At 38.7% G+C, this 14,691-nt stretch overlaps 1 protein-coding gene across 1 annotated transcript; it reads left to right on the top strand.

The window, feature by feature from the left end:
* Positions 1-664: 664 nt before the first annotated feature.
* HEMGN (hemogen) lies at positions 665-12,043 on the top strand. Its single transcript, XM_028108777.2, has 5 exons — positions 665-716; positions 897-1,022; positions 2,972-3,065; positions 7,720-8,906; positions 11,909-12,043. Exons 1-5 carry the CDS (start codon positions 698-700, stop codon positions 12,013-12,015), a joined length of 1,533 nt encoding a protein of 510 aa, XP_027964578.1. The 5' UTR covers positions 665-697; the 3' UTR covers positions 12,016-12,043.
* Positions 12,044-14,691: the final 2,648 nt, after the last annotated feature.

The following is a 14,691-nucleotide window of genomic DNA, read 5'->3' as shown; positions in this document are numbered from 1 at the left end:
GCGTTTCTCACAGATGGGCTGCTCAGATCAAGGTGTGTTCAGTGGTCCTTCCCTATTTGAACAGTCATGGTCCTCTGTGCCTCCCTGCCTTCTCAAGTGGGGTGACCAACTGGGGATGGGGTAATTCCTCTGGTTTCCACTTAATTTCTGTGGCATAATATGGTCATATTTTCATTATGAAATTCTTTCTGACCTTTCCTGGACAAATAACGGTGGATTTCACTAGTTATCTTGAGTCACTGGACAATGATCAGGTGAGCAGAAAAGGGTTCAGATTTGCTTTGAATTCCTAATTTAGTTCTTTGGGTCTATCATCTAAATTTCACAGCATCTACAGCAAAACTTTACATTATTTTGCAACAGATTAAGGTAAAAAGAATGCCATATGCAGGAAAATCATGTAAGATTAATTTCACATCTTCATAATGTTCACATTCATTATTTTCACTTTTGCACAAGAACTGTGTGAGATGGGCAAATCAGGAATTATTTACCCACCTTGCAAATGAGGAAAGAGTCACAGAAAGGGGAGGTGACTTATTCTAGGACATGGACCGATTAGTTCCTAGACCTTGGGTCTAGGAAAAAGGACCATCAGACTCAGGCACTTTTTGGCAGACAGAAATAAATGACTGTTGTACCAGAGGCTGTGCCATGCCAGGCTGTGGCCATGGGGCTCCCTCTATAACTAGCAACTATGCTACAGGATGAGGATGGTAGGACTAACCATGCCCCCTACTCATACTTGTGCAATGTGATAAAGAAAGTAGAAGTAGCCAACAGCTGTGGTCCAACCAGATAAAACTTTTAGGCGGGAAGTTAAGTGACAAGTAAATTTGTGTGCCTGGGTGTCTGTGTGTGTTTAACCGTTAGGTGCTTTTGATATTTTTAAAAAGGTTACTTGTGGAAGTCAGACCAAAGAGCAGGAAGGTATTACAGCAAGATGGATTTGGGAAAGGACCAATCTCACTTGAAACTCCATCAGACACCTAATCCTCACCAAGAAGAGAACCATGTTCCAGGTAATGAAAGAGATCTTGAGAGGTCTCTAGTGGCCACTCAGATGTCTTAGTGACTGTTGGGAAGAACTGAGGCTGTGATTATTTTCCTAATTTTTATGAATCTGGCTCCCAAAAAGGACATAATTGAGTATGTTCACATAACCTTAGATGGGAAGGATTGGGATTGTATACCTTCTGAGGTGACTTCTAGCGCATTGATTCTAGTAAGCCAGAGAAACACAAGGAGATAGCAAGTAAATTATTAATAATATATTCAAGTGAAAGAAAATGAAAATACCCAGTACTGGATGGTTGTGGTAAAACAAGTACACACTTATACTTCTATAGTAATATAAATTTGGTATGATTTTTGGAAAGAGATCTGGTCTACTTATTGCCACAACTGTAATAGCGCTTATTCTCTTGACTCACTAAACTTAGTCTTGAGTCTGTCCTAACGTGGCATTTCTCAAAACGTTTTTTGCAGAACCCTAGGCCTTGAGACAGTTTTTAAAACACTTTTGTGCCATGGATCCCTTTGGCATTCTGATGAACCTATAGACCCCTTTTTTTTTAAAGATTTTATTTATTTATTCATGAAAGACAGAGAGAGAGAGAGAGAGAGAGAGAGAGAGAGAGGCAGAGGGAGAAGCAGTCTCCCAAGGAGCAGGGAGCCCGATGCGGGACTCGATCCCAGGACCCTGGGATCATGACCTGAGGTGAAGGCAGACGCTTAACCATCTGAGCCACCCAGGCACCCACCTATAGACCCCTTTTTAAAATAAATATTTTAAATACATAAAATTGATAGGATTCCAAAGGAAACAACTCTAAGATACAGTTATCAAAATGAAAAATTGTGATACAACAATATATATGCTTATTTATGGATGTATTAAATAACAAGATTATATTAAGTGGGTCTAAAACCATTGTATCAAATCAAATATATTATCTCAAATAAATTATATTTTAAGGTATCTGAAACAACTGTATTGTAATATGAAAAAAATCTGATTTCTTTTGGTGACAAAGTCACTTACTGCACAAAAATTGCTGAGGTTTGTCACCTACGTTCATAACTGAAGGAAATGTAATTAGACATTGGTGAAAATAAAGGTATAATATTCTTCCATCTAAGTTCACCATAAGAACTTCTGTCCTAAGAACAAAAGGTGCTGTGGTCCAAGGGCATGCTCTGGCTCTTGGGGATCTCAGTGCAAGTTTGTAATCACTTTACAGGCTCTAAGAAGACCCATTAACTTTTCACAAAAAACAGAAAAAGGCAACAGAACATTTTTTTGATAAACAGAAAAAGGCAACAGAACCTTTTTTTGATAACTTTCCAAAGAACTTAGAGAAACATCATCCTAAGGAAAAAAATTCAAAAGGAAAAAAGCTGTATGCATGAATATTCTTATTATAATTTGATCTACAATGGCAAAAAAAAAACCCCTTAAAATTGGCAACAACCAATACAAGTGGAATGACTGGGCAAACAGGAATCCATCAACTTGATTAAAGTTATAAGGACTATCTCATAGAAAATATATCTGACATAATGTTAGATTAATAATGATATATGGTATACTGTCATTACAAATTTGTGTAATATATGGGCTAGATGGGTATGAGAAATAAAATGAAAATGGGTTATAATGTGAAGGATGGCAGAACATGGCTAATTTTTTTCTTTTATGTTCCTATAATATGTAAAATTATTTTGAAGAAATTAATGGGTTGATGGCACACTTAGGTACTGACCCTTTCATTTAAAAATGTTTACTGAATGTTTGTTCCTAGGCATTCTTTGGAGGTACAAGGGTAAATAAGATATGGTCCTTGTCCCCCCAAAGCTCGGAACAAAACAGACACCTAGTATAGGGGTTCTACCACTCTGCCATAGGACTCTTGCTGATAAATGCCACAATTTATCACTGCATCCTCTAACTTCCATTTTGATCCTACAGAAGTCATTGGAACTTGGAATTTGCGAAACAGAGAGCAACTCAGAAAAAGGAAAGCTGAAGCACAAGAGAAGCAAAATTTGCAATGGCATTTTGGGTATAGTATCATTGCAAGGGAAAAGGAACTGATATTTGTCAAGTATGTGCTGTGGGTCAAGTAGCGCTGAGTGCTTTTACATACTATATTTATCTTTCCAACAATCCCATAATTTGGGAGGTGTTATCCCTATTTTACAAAAAAAAAAAAAAAAAAAAAGGAACCAAGTCTTCAAAGGTTAAATCTCTTGCCTAAAGTCACATAGCTAGTAAAGGGGTGGGAACAGAATTTTATTCCTATTCTTTTTATTTTTTTTAAAGATTTTATTTACTTATTTGTCAGAGAGAGAGAGCACAAACAGGGGGAGTGGCAGGCAGAGGGAGAAGCAGGCTCCCTATTGAGCAAGGAGCCCGATGCGGGACTCGATCCCAGGACCCTGGGTCATGACCTGAGCTGAAGGCAGACGCTTAACTGACTGAGCCATCCAGGCGTCCCTATTCCTGTTCTTTTTAAATAAAAGCCCCAGGCAGTTGAATTATACTGTAGAGAGGTCTGGTGTTCTACTACTCTGGTGATATAAACATAGAAACATCTTGTTGGGAGCAGGAGATAACTTTGAGGAGAACTTCGTTAGTTTTCCAGGCTTTCAATTAGTAAAATCCTAATTGAATGAGTGCGTTAACTCTCCATGGAATAAACCATGGAAATAAGTGATGGAAGAGTTTAGGAGTTTTTAAATCTCCAAGCAAAGTCACCTGTATATAATCTCAGGGAGGGAGTACGAGACCATGATTATAAATGAGGCAGCTTCTAAGTGCATCCATTTAGAATAGGAGTAGGAAAACAGAGGTACTTGGAGATGCTTGGAGATAGAAATGGGGAGTCCAAGGAGCCAAAGTGCAACACCCATCTAAGCCAGAGTATCTCAACCTGGGCACTATTGATGCTGTGGGCAGGATAATTCTTTGTGTGGGAGGCTGTTCTGTGCATTGCAGATGTTTAGCAGCATCTCTGGCATCTAGAAAGTAATAGCACTCTCCTACCCACATTGTGACAATCAAAAATGTTTCCAGACATTGTCAAATGTCTCCTGGCATGGGACATAGGGAGGGGGGTGATGAAGGGGCAAAATTGCCTCCCAGTTGAGAACCACTCATCTAAACACTCTTATATTATTATTGTTGTTGTTGTTGTTGTTAAATTAGCAGTTAGATTTGCATTTCTTCATTGCTGCAAAAATGTTTCTTTCGATGGCAAAGATAAAATAGGTATACATATTTCTAGGCATTGTTTAAAAAAAAGTACAACCTAAATGTTTTAGCACTTTTCTGGAGAAAGGGCACCTATCACCCCAGTGGACTGAATTACTGGCTATTCTGCTACAGCACCAATCAGCTCACATATGATTGGTAAATAGGAGAATGATGTCAGTATAATGTGGAAGTTGTATGGGTTCGAGATTTTTCCTAGTCAAAAGGGAATGCAATTAAAACCTTTGGTAGGAAAGGGAAAAGCTTTCAGCTGCTGCATAAGCAGGGTCCTTTTCAGCCTGCCTCTGGGGCTCCTTCCCCAGAGGACAGGACTGGCCCTGCACAGCTCTCCACATGTAGGTTGCACTTGCCCAAGCCCTGTGCCCAGCCCAAGGGCAGCCCTGCTGGCTCAGAGCACCACCAGCATTTGCACGATCTCAGCAGCTGAAAGCCTGCATTTACACTGCTGTTTTGTGTATTTTTGCTATGGCCCAGGCAGCCTCCAGCCAGGGGAAGCTGCCTGTCTGTACTACTCAATTTATCTCCCGGGTACCCGTTATTGTTTTTGTTAGTGTTAAAAAGTTGCACAGGGGGTGCCTCTATGGCTCAGTTGGTTAAGCCCCCGACTTCTGATCTGGCTCAGGTCTTGATCTCAGGGTTGAGGGTTCAAGCCCCGCATTGGGCCTACTTAATAAAAAGAAAAAACAAAAAAGTTGCACAGGATTTGGGTCATTTGCCTTAACTCTATTTCTCCCCACAAGCACTGTATTTTAGTGTATGATTTTGCAGAAAGGTTTTCCAGGAGTTACGTTATATTATGTTATAGCAGAAACTTCTATACTCAAGTCCTGTGGCGGGTGACTCTATTGAAGAATATCCTATTAGCTCCCCTAATTCCATACTCTCCAAGAAACCTTCTGATCATTATTTGGCTTCTCAAATACTTGCTACAGAGAAAGAATTACATTCATGTTAGTCCAAATATCCTCTGCTATGTGACTCTGCTTTTCTCACTGTTCACTTAAAAATTGGTCTTTAGGTTTATATATTTGTCTCTCTGAGATGGTTGATAAGTTCTATCCCTGATAAATGGAGTTAGTCTCAGTGTGCTGATAGAATTGGGTTTCTGAGTTTGCTGGCTTGGGGCGGGGGCAAGGCTGAAAAAGTCACTGAAGTGACACTTCAGTGTCACTTCAAAAGTCACTGAGATGACACCTTGGTGAGCCTCTTGGCAGCTGGCTGGCCATGATCTTGTGACACATCTCTATATTACTGAGGGCTGTTCTTACTACAACATACCACACACTGAAACCTTAGTGGTTCCAGAGAGAAGCAGGGGAGTATAACGGTTGAGAGCCCTGGCTATTAAAGCCAGAATGACTAGATTTGAAGCGTGCCCCCCCGTCTAGCCAATTGGCCTGGAACAAGAAAGTGCCGCGGTTTTGTCATCTGCAAAATGGAGATAATAATAGTATTTGCCTCATAAGTGTATGATGTGAAGATTATACGAGATAACAGAATAAGTAAATTGCTCAAAACAGTGCCTGGCTCATAGGAAGTCCTGTGCTTCCTGTATTAATATGACTACTACTTTATAGTTGAATAATTCATTCATCCAAGTTGTTATATGCAATTCTTTTTTTTAAATTAATTTATTTTTAGAGAGAGAGAGAGTGCATGAGTGGGGGGAAGGGGTGAGGGGAAGCAGACTCCCTGCTGAGCTGGGAGCCCAACATGGGGCTCAATCTCAGGACCCTGAGATCATGACCTGAGCCAAAACCAAGCACTGGATGCTTAACCCACTGAGCTACCTGGGCGCCCTTATTTTATGCCATTCTTTCAACAACCACATGAAGTTGGACAGATACCATTTACTCCATTTTACCTATGAAGAAACCAAGGCATAGAGAGTTTAAATGACCTGTCCATGATCACATAGCTGATCAGTGACAGAGTCTGGATTAAATTTTAGGCCACATAGATATGTTTGCATCTTTTGAAAAACTACCATGAAGAACATGGAACATAACTCAAAATCCCTCGGATAGAGATCTACCTAACAAATTATTTAGGATTTAATATCTAGGATGAAATAAGTGTTTCCTGAAAAAGTCACACATACCATCTTCTAAAAATCTGACAATAAGGACTTTATAAATTACCTTGTGTCCTTTGTTACTTGGAATTAAACTCTAAAATGCTGAAGTGTTATCCTATCGTTTTTATGCAACATTTTCTTCTATATTATTTTAATACTTATTTTCGACTGTCTTATTACATATGTAACTTTTTAAATTGATTTCAAACTGGTTTTTGTGAGGCAACCTTTAAGAAAATTTAACTATGGAAATCTTCAAACATAAACAAAGGTAGAATAGGGTACCCATTTAAGTGTGCAAGGAATTATGAGCACTGCAGAGACATAAAAGCACTGGTTTTATCTAGTTTGCTAAAAGAAATACGAATATTTACTATAAGAATATTCCCCCAGAAGTAATGAGAATCTGAGGCAGGCTATGTTCCTCACCTAAAAGCATGACCCTCATCATAAATCCTGAATAAGGAGAGCATTTCAGCCTGTGATCTCTAAGAAAAGGCTCCACAGAGCAGGTAGCCTGGAACAGAATTTCAATAGGTTTAGAAAAATGATGAAATGTTTATTTATAGTACCTCTTCTTCCCCCAACCTCCCAGCCCATCTGCATTAGCCATCTGTATTTGGTTATAGTGACAGTACCTAACAATTTGTCATTGGCCGCAATTTCCATGCATATCCTTTTATCTTTTAGATCCTTCATCTAGCTATTAATTTGGAGTAGGTATAATATGGCCACTCATGCCTTTCCACCAGGCTTCTTTACTTCCAGAAATGGTTTTGCAGCTTTTGACCCAGCTTACAGTACATCTCATTTGACATGTATCACGGCTATTTAGGATTCTGCACACAGGATGCTGAATTAGATAAGCAATTAGATATACATCTTCTGTCTACAGGCTGCATAGACAAGGAGCTGTGCCTGGATGGCAGATCTAGAAACACAATTGTATCCGTTTGCCCAGGGCATAGTGGGACTAACTCACACAAACTAAACCCAAAGAGACTACTGTATAAACCAGCATGCCAGTCTATTCCTTTATAACATGAGTTATACGTTTCTTTAACCAATCTTTAAGTGTATGCTCTCAAACACGCACATGCGCTCTACACTCACCAAGAAGATTCTGTGTGAGCCAGGTGTCAGAGACAAAAAGTCCCCGAGGGACATTCATCTCCTGACAATGGAGAACATCTAGCACTACTCCTTCATTTTACAAACAAGGAGGTTGAGGCCTAGAGAGAGAGATTAAGCGGTTTGTTCATGGTCATGAAACACGGCAGGCAGCGGGAGACCTGGGGCTGTTATCGCGAAGCATTTCTTCCAATCCTGTAGCCCCGTTGCTGACACTAATTCTGATCTTCCACAGAGAGAAAAAATGCAAGCGGCCAAGGACAGGAAAAGGAAATAAAAGAGGCAGAAAGAGACAACAAAATACAAAACTGAAGGAGGAATCTCAGTCACAATTTAAAAAGGACATGATGGAGAAAGCACTGGCACCTATGGAGAAAGAAACTGAACCGCCTAGGAGTATAACCGAAGTGCTGTCCCTGGTAGCCTCTCCCAAAAAAGTTGTGCCTGAGAGACAATTTTCTACAGTGGATCAAGAAAGCATTATACATCAGGAAAATTCTTCTGAGTTACAAGAAACAGTGGTACAAAATCATCCTTCTGAAACATGCCAAGATGTGGCTGACCCTGGAGCCCTCTCTCCTAAAATATGCCAAGAAACAGCTGTACTTCAAGGCCATCCTTCTAAAACGTGTCCAGATATGGCTGAACCTGAAGCCCTCTCTCTTACAATGTGCCAGGAAACAGCCGTATTTCAAAACCATCCTTCCAGATTGTGCCCTGATATGGCTGAACCTGAAGCCCTCTTTCCTAAAATGTGCCAAGAAACAGCTGTAGTCAAAGTCCTTCCTTCTAAAACACCTGAAGACATAGCTGACCTGGAAGGATGCTCTCTTGAAGCATTCCCCAAACCAGATATGCCTAAAGGGTATGCTCTTGAAACATACCAAAAAAGAGCTGAACCTGAGGAATACAATTCTGAACCAGATCAAGCAATGGCTGAGGCTGAAAGCTTCTTTCCTAAAACAGAAGAAATAGCTGTACCTAAAGACCTTTCTACAAAAACACACCAAGAGTCAGTTGAACCTGAACACTTCTCTTATGAAACATATAAAGAAATTGCTGTGCCTAAAGCATCCTCTCGAAACACAGTCCAAGAAATGCCTGCTCCTGAGGAATATCCACCTGAAATATATCAAGAAACACCTGGGCCTGAGGATTGTTCACCTGAAATATACCAAGAAACACTTGGGCCTGAAGACTATTCACCTGGAATATACCAAGAGACACCTGGGCCTGAAGACCATTCACCTGAAATATACCAAGAAACACTTGGGCCTGAAGATCTTTCTACTAAGGCATATAAAAATAAGGATCTGCCTAAAGAATGCTTTTCAGAACCATACCAAGAAACAGGTGGGCCCCAAGGCCAGGATCCTAAAGCACACCAGGAGGATGCTAAGGATGTTTATACTTTTCCTCGAGGTAGGGTGTTTTACTGGGATAAGTCAGCAACACTGCCACTTAATGGGGTTTTGTTCCCCATTTATAATGAGAGCACTAACATAGATGCATGTCCCTCAGAGTGGTGATTTATAGCCTTCTTTAACAATCGTAGAGTATCTCCCGTTATTGCAAAGGATATCATTAATCTCATTAGCTAGTTTCGAGTAAAAAAATGTTTTTCAGCCAACCAATGTTTGTTTGGCACATTTATGAAGAATTAAAAGAAAATAATTGAAAATATAAGTGTGTATAGTAGGTATTTGACATACTTTCCATTCTGGGAAGCTTTAGCCAGTGAAGTGAAATGAACCCAACATAAGATGAATTATGTACAAAATATTTTAAAGAACAATCAAGTATAAATTAACAAGAAAGCTTCAGGAATACAGTTTTTCTTGAGAATGAAAATTCCCCAGCAAACTAAAAGCAAGTAAATTCAGGGTACAAGGTACCAAGGGATTTATAAAGGTACAAAATATGATCCTGTTACTGAGGAACTCATTTTTGTAGGATTTATCAGGTTTGCTAAAACCCCTCTCTATTTCAATGTCTGTTCCTGAAAAGCCTTCTCCTAAGCATAACACTTTTAAGATAATGTGACCTTTCTTCAGTTTGACTTAAGCGAGAACCTCGATTGCCTTTTACAATAAGCAATGGGCTGAATCTACCAGACCAGAGTTCTCCCCAGGGAATTGTTTTCTAAAGAAATCCCTCTGGTAGCTTATTTGTTCTCGTTCCTAAAAGATGAGTGCAACAAAAGCAGGGGTTAGTTGGGTTCCCACAGGTACAGGTTTTGAAGAAATACCTTGAAAAAATTAGAGTAAAAAGCAGACAGGCAAGGGGTGCCTGGGGGCTCATTCGTTAAGCGTCTGCCTTCGGCTCAGGTCACGGTCCCAGGGTCCTGGGATCGAGCCCCACATCAGGCTCCCTGCTAGGCGGGAAGCCTGCTTCTCCCTCTCCCACTCCCCCTGCTTGTGTTCCCTCTCTCGCTGTGTCTCTCCCTGTCAAATAAATAAAATCTTTAAAAAAAAAAAAAAAGCAGATAGGCGAAGCATGGGCCTATGCCAACAGGAGCCCCTGCTGGAGAAGCAGCTCTCATCCACACAGGGCACCGTTCTAAGAGGTTCATTCTTGCTAAGGTTAATGTGGGCAATTAATTCATGCTTTTCTTGTTTCGGGGTTTTGTCTGGCCAAACAAATGGAAATATGTACCCTTTTTACTGATTAGGAAATATTCATAATAATGAATTATGAATGTTTATTATGATAAATGAGAGCAATATGTAAGTGAATATAGAGTAAGTCCACTCTAATACCATCTCCTATCTCTGATCCTCATCCGGAAGGTTGTTTTCCTTTGTTTTAACAAGTGAGATAGTAGAATACATCTATTCTGTAACCTGCATTTTTTCACATACAATATATATCATGGCCATCTTAATGACATCTTTGGTAACATTTGTACGGTATGCTGTTATCTGTGCAATAATTTGTTCAACCAATCTTTGAAATGACGAACATTTAGGGTACTGCCAAGTTTTACTATTATAACAGTATTCAATGAACATCATTGGAAGTAACATTTATTGGGCACTTTTTATGTGCCAGAAACTATTAAACCTTTTGTGTGAATTATTTTATTCAAAGTTAAAAGCCCTAATAGAAAAACAATTATTATCCCCATTTCATAGATAAGGAAACTGAGGCACTGGAAGCTTAAGTTTGTCTGATTATATTCTTTGGATAAATCCCCAGAAATTGAAATGCTGAGCCAAAGTGTACCCACATTTAATGTTTGGATACATTCTGTCAGACTAGCCTCCACAAATATTGTAGCAACTCACACAAACCAAGAGTTTATATGTGTCTTTCCCCTAGGCCCTTGCCAATACTTCATCTGATTACATTTAAAAAACTTTTCTGGGGCACCTGGGTGGCTCAGTTGGTTAAATGTCTGACTCCTGATTTTGGCTCAGGTCATGATGTCAGGGTCCTAGGATAGAGTCCCATGTCAGGGTCTGCGCTCAGTAGGGAGCCTGCTTAAGGATTCTCTCTCTCCCTCTGCCGCTTCCCCTGCTCTTGCCCCCACTTCTCTAAAAAAAATAAATAAATCTTTTTAAAAAATAAAAATAAAAAACCGTCTCCTATATGTTAGGTTAAAAAAAAACAAAACCAAACAACCTAATTGTTTTAATTTCCACTTTTTAAATAACTACTGCTACTAGGCATTAGTATTATCATGAATTTGAATTTCATGACTTATAAATTTGAATTTTTTCTTTTGAGAATTGCCTGTTTGAATTCCTATTCCATTTTAAATTTGATTTTTTTGGATTGATTTTAAAAATCCCTATATAATAGTTATTAAGCCTTCACCTACATATAAGTTATAAATATTTTCCCTGTTGCTTTTGATTTAACTTTATTTATAGTGGGTTTTGTCATCTACATGATAAGATTTTAATTATTTATTTATTTTATTTATTTTTTTAAAGATTTTATTTATTTTTTTGACAGAGAGAGAGACAGCGAGAGAGGGAACACAAGCACGGGGAGTGGGAGAGGGAGAAGCAGTCTTCCCGCTGAGCAGAGAGCCCGATGTGGGGCTCGATCCCAGGACCCTGGGATCATGATGTGAGCTGAAGGCAGACGCTTAACGACTGAGCCACCCAAGCGCCCCAATTTTTAATTTTTATTTATTCAAAACTGTCATGATTTTAATATTTAGTTATTCAAACCAGTCATTCTTTTCCTTTATGGTTTCTGGTCTGTGTTCTGCTTAGAAAGGCCTTTCTAATCCTAAGATTATAAAAAAACATTTTATTGTTCCTACAACACTTATGGTATTTTAATATTTAAGTCTTTAATTCATCTGAAATTTGCTTTTGTGCGAGGTATGAGGTAGAGAGTTTTTTTTCCCTCTAGGTAGTCAATTGTTTCAATACCATTTATTGAACCTATTTTCATATTTTATTTTACAGAAATGAGAGAAAAACCCAAAGCAGAAGAACCAGAGATACCAGCAATTCCAAATGTTCCTCAAGAAATTCATCCAGAAAATGATGTCTTTAGTTATGTTTTGTTTTAACAATGCTCAACCATCAATAGTTGTCCAACAAAATACACATCTTAATATATTATGTGTGTGGTTTTTTCAAAACACTGTAGATCTCTACAATACTCATTAATATTTTAAGGTTTTTTTTTTCATGTATAGACTATATCTGGGAGAACGAAGGTGTTTTTTCAGGCTCTATTACATAGATGATATCCTGCTAGTGTGTGTGTGTGTGTGTATACATATATCGGGGTGAGGATAGTGGGGGGAGAGACAGAAATGGGAAAGGGATGGCTGAATAACTGATCCCCCCCTTAAGAACAAACCTTTCTTTGGTTAATTCCTTTATTTTAATTTATTTTTTCCTTGGTTAATTCTTTTTTTTTTTTAATTCCTTGGTTAATTCTTAAAAGTAGAGAAAGTATTGTCTGAACACTTAAAATCCGGGGGAGTAATAGTTTTCTTGTAAACTTTGTTCACTTATCAATGTAACAACAGCTTCAACATTTTATTCAGACTTGGTAGGCTTTTAAAGTTAATTTTGACAATTACTCTGGGACTCCTTCAAAGATATTTTGAGGTGATGAGTGATGAATACAGTTTACTGGAGTGTTTGAATTTTGATTTTCTCTTTTTCCTTTTTAAATATTGTATTTGTGCAGAATGTACATTAAATTTTTATTACATGTTTCACCATTACCAGGGGTTTAATCTAGTCTTGTGGGGGGGGAATAAAACAGAATATAAATAATAGTAAATGCTAGTGTCATTTGAAGAGTAGATACAATAGAGGAAACACTCACTTTTTTTTTTTTTTTTTTTTTTTTTGCTGGAGTGACCTAAAAAAATTACATCTTCAAGGAGCCTTGAAATATGGAAAAGATTTGTACTGTAGGTGAGGATTGTGGCTTTATTGTATTGTATGTGACACAGAGAAGGATGAATTCAGGACATATTCAAGAGAACTATATGCAAACTACAGGTGATGCGTGGTCCATGTGGAATAGCAGGCTAATAGGCTAAAAATCTCATATTATTAGAGTGGACAGAATTTTGCATCCCTAAGAAGTATGTGTTAGGTAATGTGGAACTAAGTAAGACTTTTGAACAATGCAGTTTTAGTATTTTCAGAATATCTATCTGGTGATAATGGTCAGGGTTAGCTGAAAATGAAAGATACTGGGGGCAGGGATAGGAGTTATTCTGGGTGGGAAGATATCTGAAAACTGCAGTTTTCCATCTATTAGTACAGAAGACTCGAAGTGAAGGCTATTTTTACAAGTAAAGGTTTAGTTCAGCAAGGACACAATTGTACAAGCTCTCCATATAGGTACAGAGGCACTGTGCCAGGTACTAGGCTAGACAGTGAAGAACAAGACAGAATCCCAGTTCTCACAAGTGTTCACAGTGTAGAAAGAGGTTCTCAACCCTCAGGATCCATTAGAACCACTGGGGAAGATTTCAAAATTACAGCTGTCCAGACACCTCCCCAGAGATTCTGATTTACCTCCCTAGGATGGCATCCAAGCAATTTTTTAAATTGCTTTTTTGTTTTAAATAATATTTTTGAGAAATAATTTTAGAAATTATAGAAAACTTTTAACGATAGTACAGAAGTTTCTGTATACCTCTCACCCTCTTTATCCTAATGTTAACATGTTCTGTAACCATGGTCCATTCATAAAAACTTATGAAATTAAGACAGTGACATTACCATTATTTGGATTTCATTAGTTTTCTACTAATGCCATTTTTCTGCTTCAGGATCCAATCTAGGATACAACATTGTATTTAGGGTATTTGAAAAGGTCCCCAGGTGATTCTAATGTGCAGCTACAGTTGAGCGCCACTGGTATAGTAGGAGGTTACAATGCTTTTCCCTCCTGTTTGCACACACTCCCCCCACCAGCATTACATTTTTTTCCCTCCTGGGATATATTTATCATACAGGGATTACTCACACCCCGTTATATTAGTCCAGTGACATATTGAGGGCAGCATTACCATGTAATAGTCATTTACATCTGGATGGCACTTCAGAATTTATATTTTCATATACACTTATTTGATTTGCACAGGAGTCTGTGAAATGGGCGGGTCAATGATTATCATTCCAGTTTTATAGATGAGGGAATAGTTTCAGAGAGGCTGGGTACTCACCTAAAGTCACATCTAACTTCTTCAATGCTTTTCTATGCTGGGTCTAATCTTAAGAAATCTTGTCTCAATTCACCTGCCAGAGTGGGTCAACATTAGAAGAAAAAGAGTAAATGGAAGTTTCATGTTCTAAGAGGGTTGCATTAAGATGAACCATAAGATACTTGCGTATGTACAATGCACAGGGGCATGAAGGTGAAAGAGATGAGCAAGTAGATGGAATGAGGCATATAGTACATTAGGAGAGGGATCTTCTCTTTTTACCTCTTAGGACCCTTTCTGCTTGTCCTCTTACCCCACTCCCTGTATACACACAACCTCTGCTTTCTCACTATTCTCATTCAAACACCAATGTGCATCTAAACATTTTCCAGTTTTCTTCTTTGGCTTTGAACCTTGAAGTCACAGAATCAAAAGTTTTGCTACCATTTACCCCTACTTTGTGCTACTTTCCTCTCATGGCAGGTACAACACTGGTTCTTAAAAATCCATGAATCCGGGGCGCCTGGGTGGCTCAGTCGTTAAGCATCTGCCTTCAGCTCAGGTCAT

This window comes from Eumetopias jubatus, unplaced genomic scaffold (genome assembly GCF_037043125.1).
Source record: "Eumetopias jubatus isolate StellerSeaLion01/CBP00866 unplaced genomic scaffold, mEumJub1_p1.0 scaffold_15, whole genome shotgun sequence".
NCBI classification, from domain to species: domain Eukaryota; kingdom Metazoa; phylum Chordata; class Mammalia; order Carnivora; family Otariidae; genus Eumetopias; species Eumetopias jubatus.
Note: the sequence above shows the minus strand (reverse complement) of the source record. Positions and strands in the feature narration are given on the sequence as shown.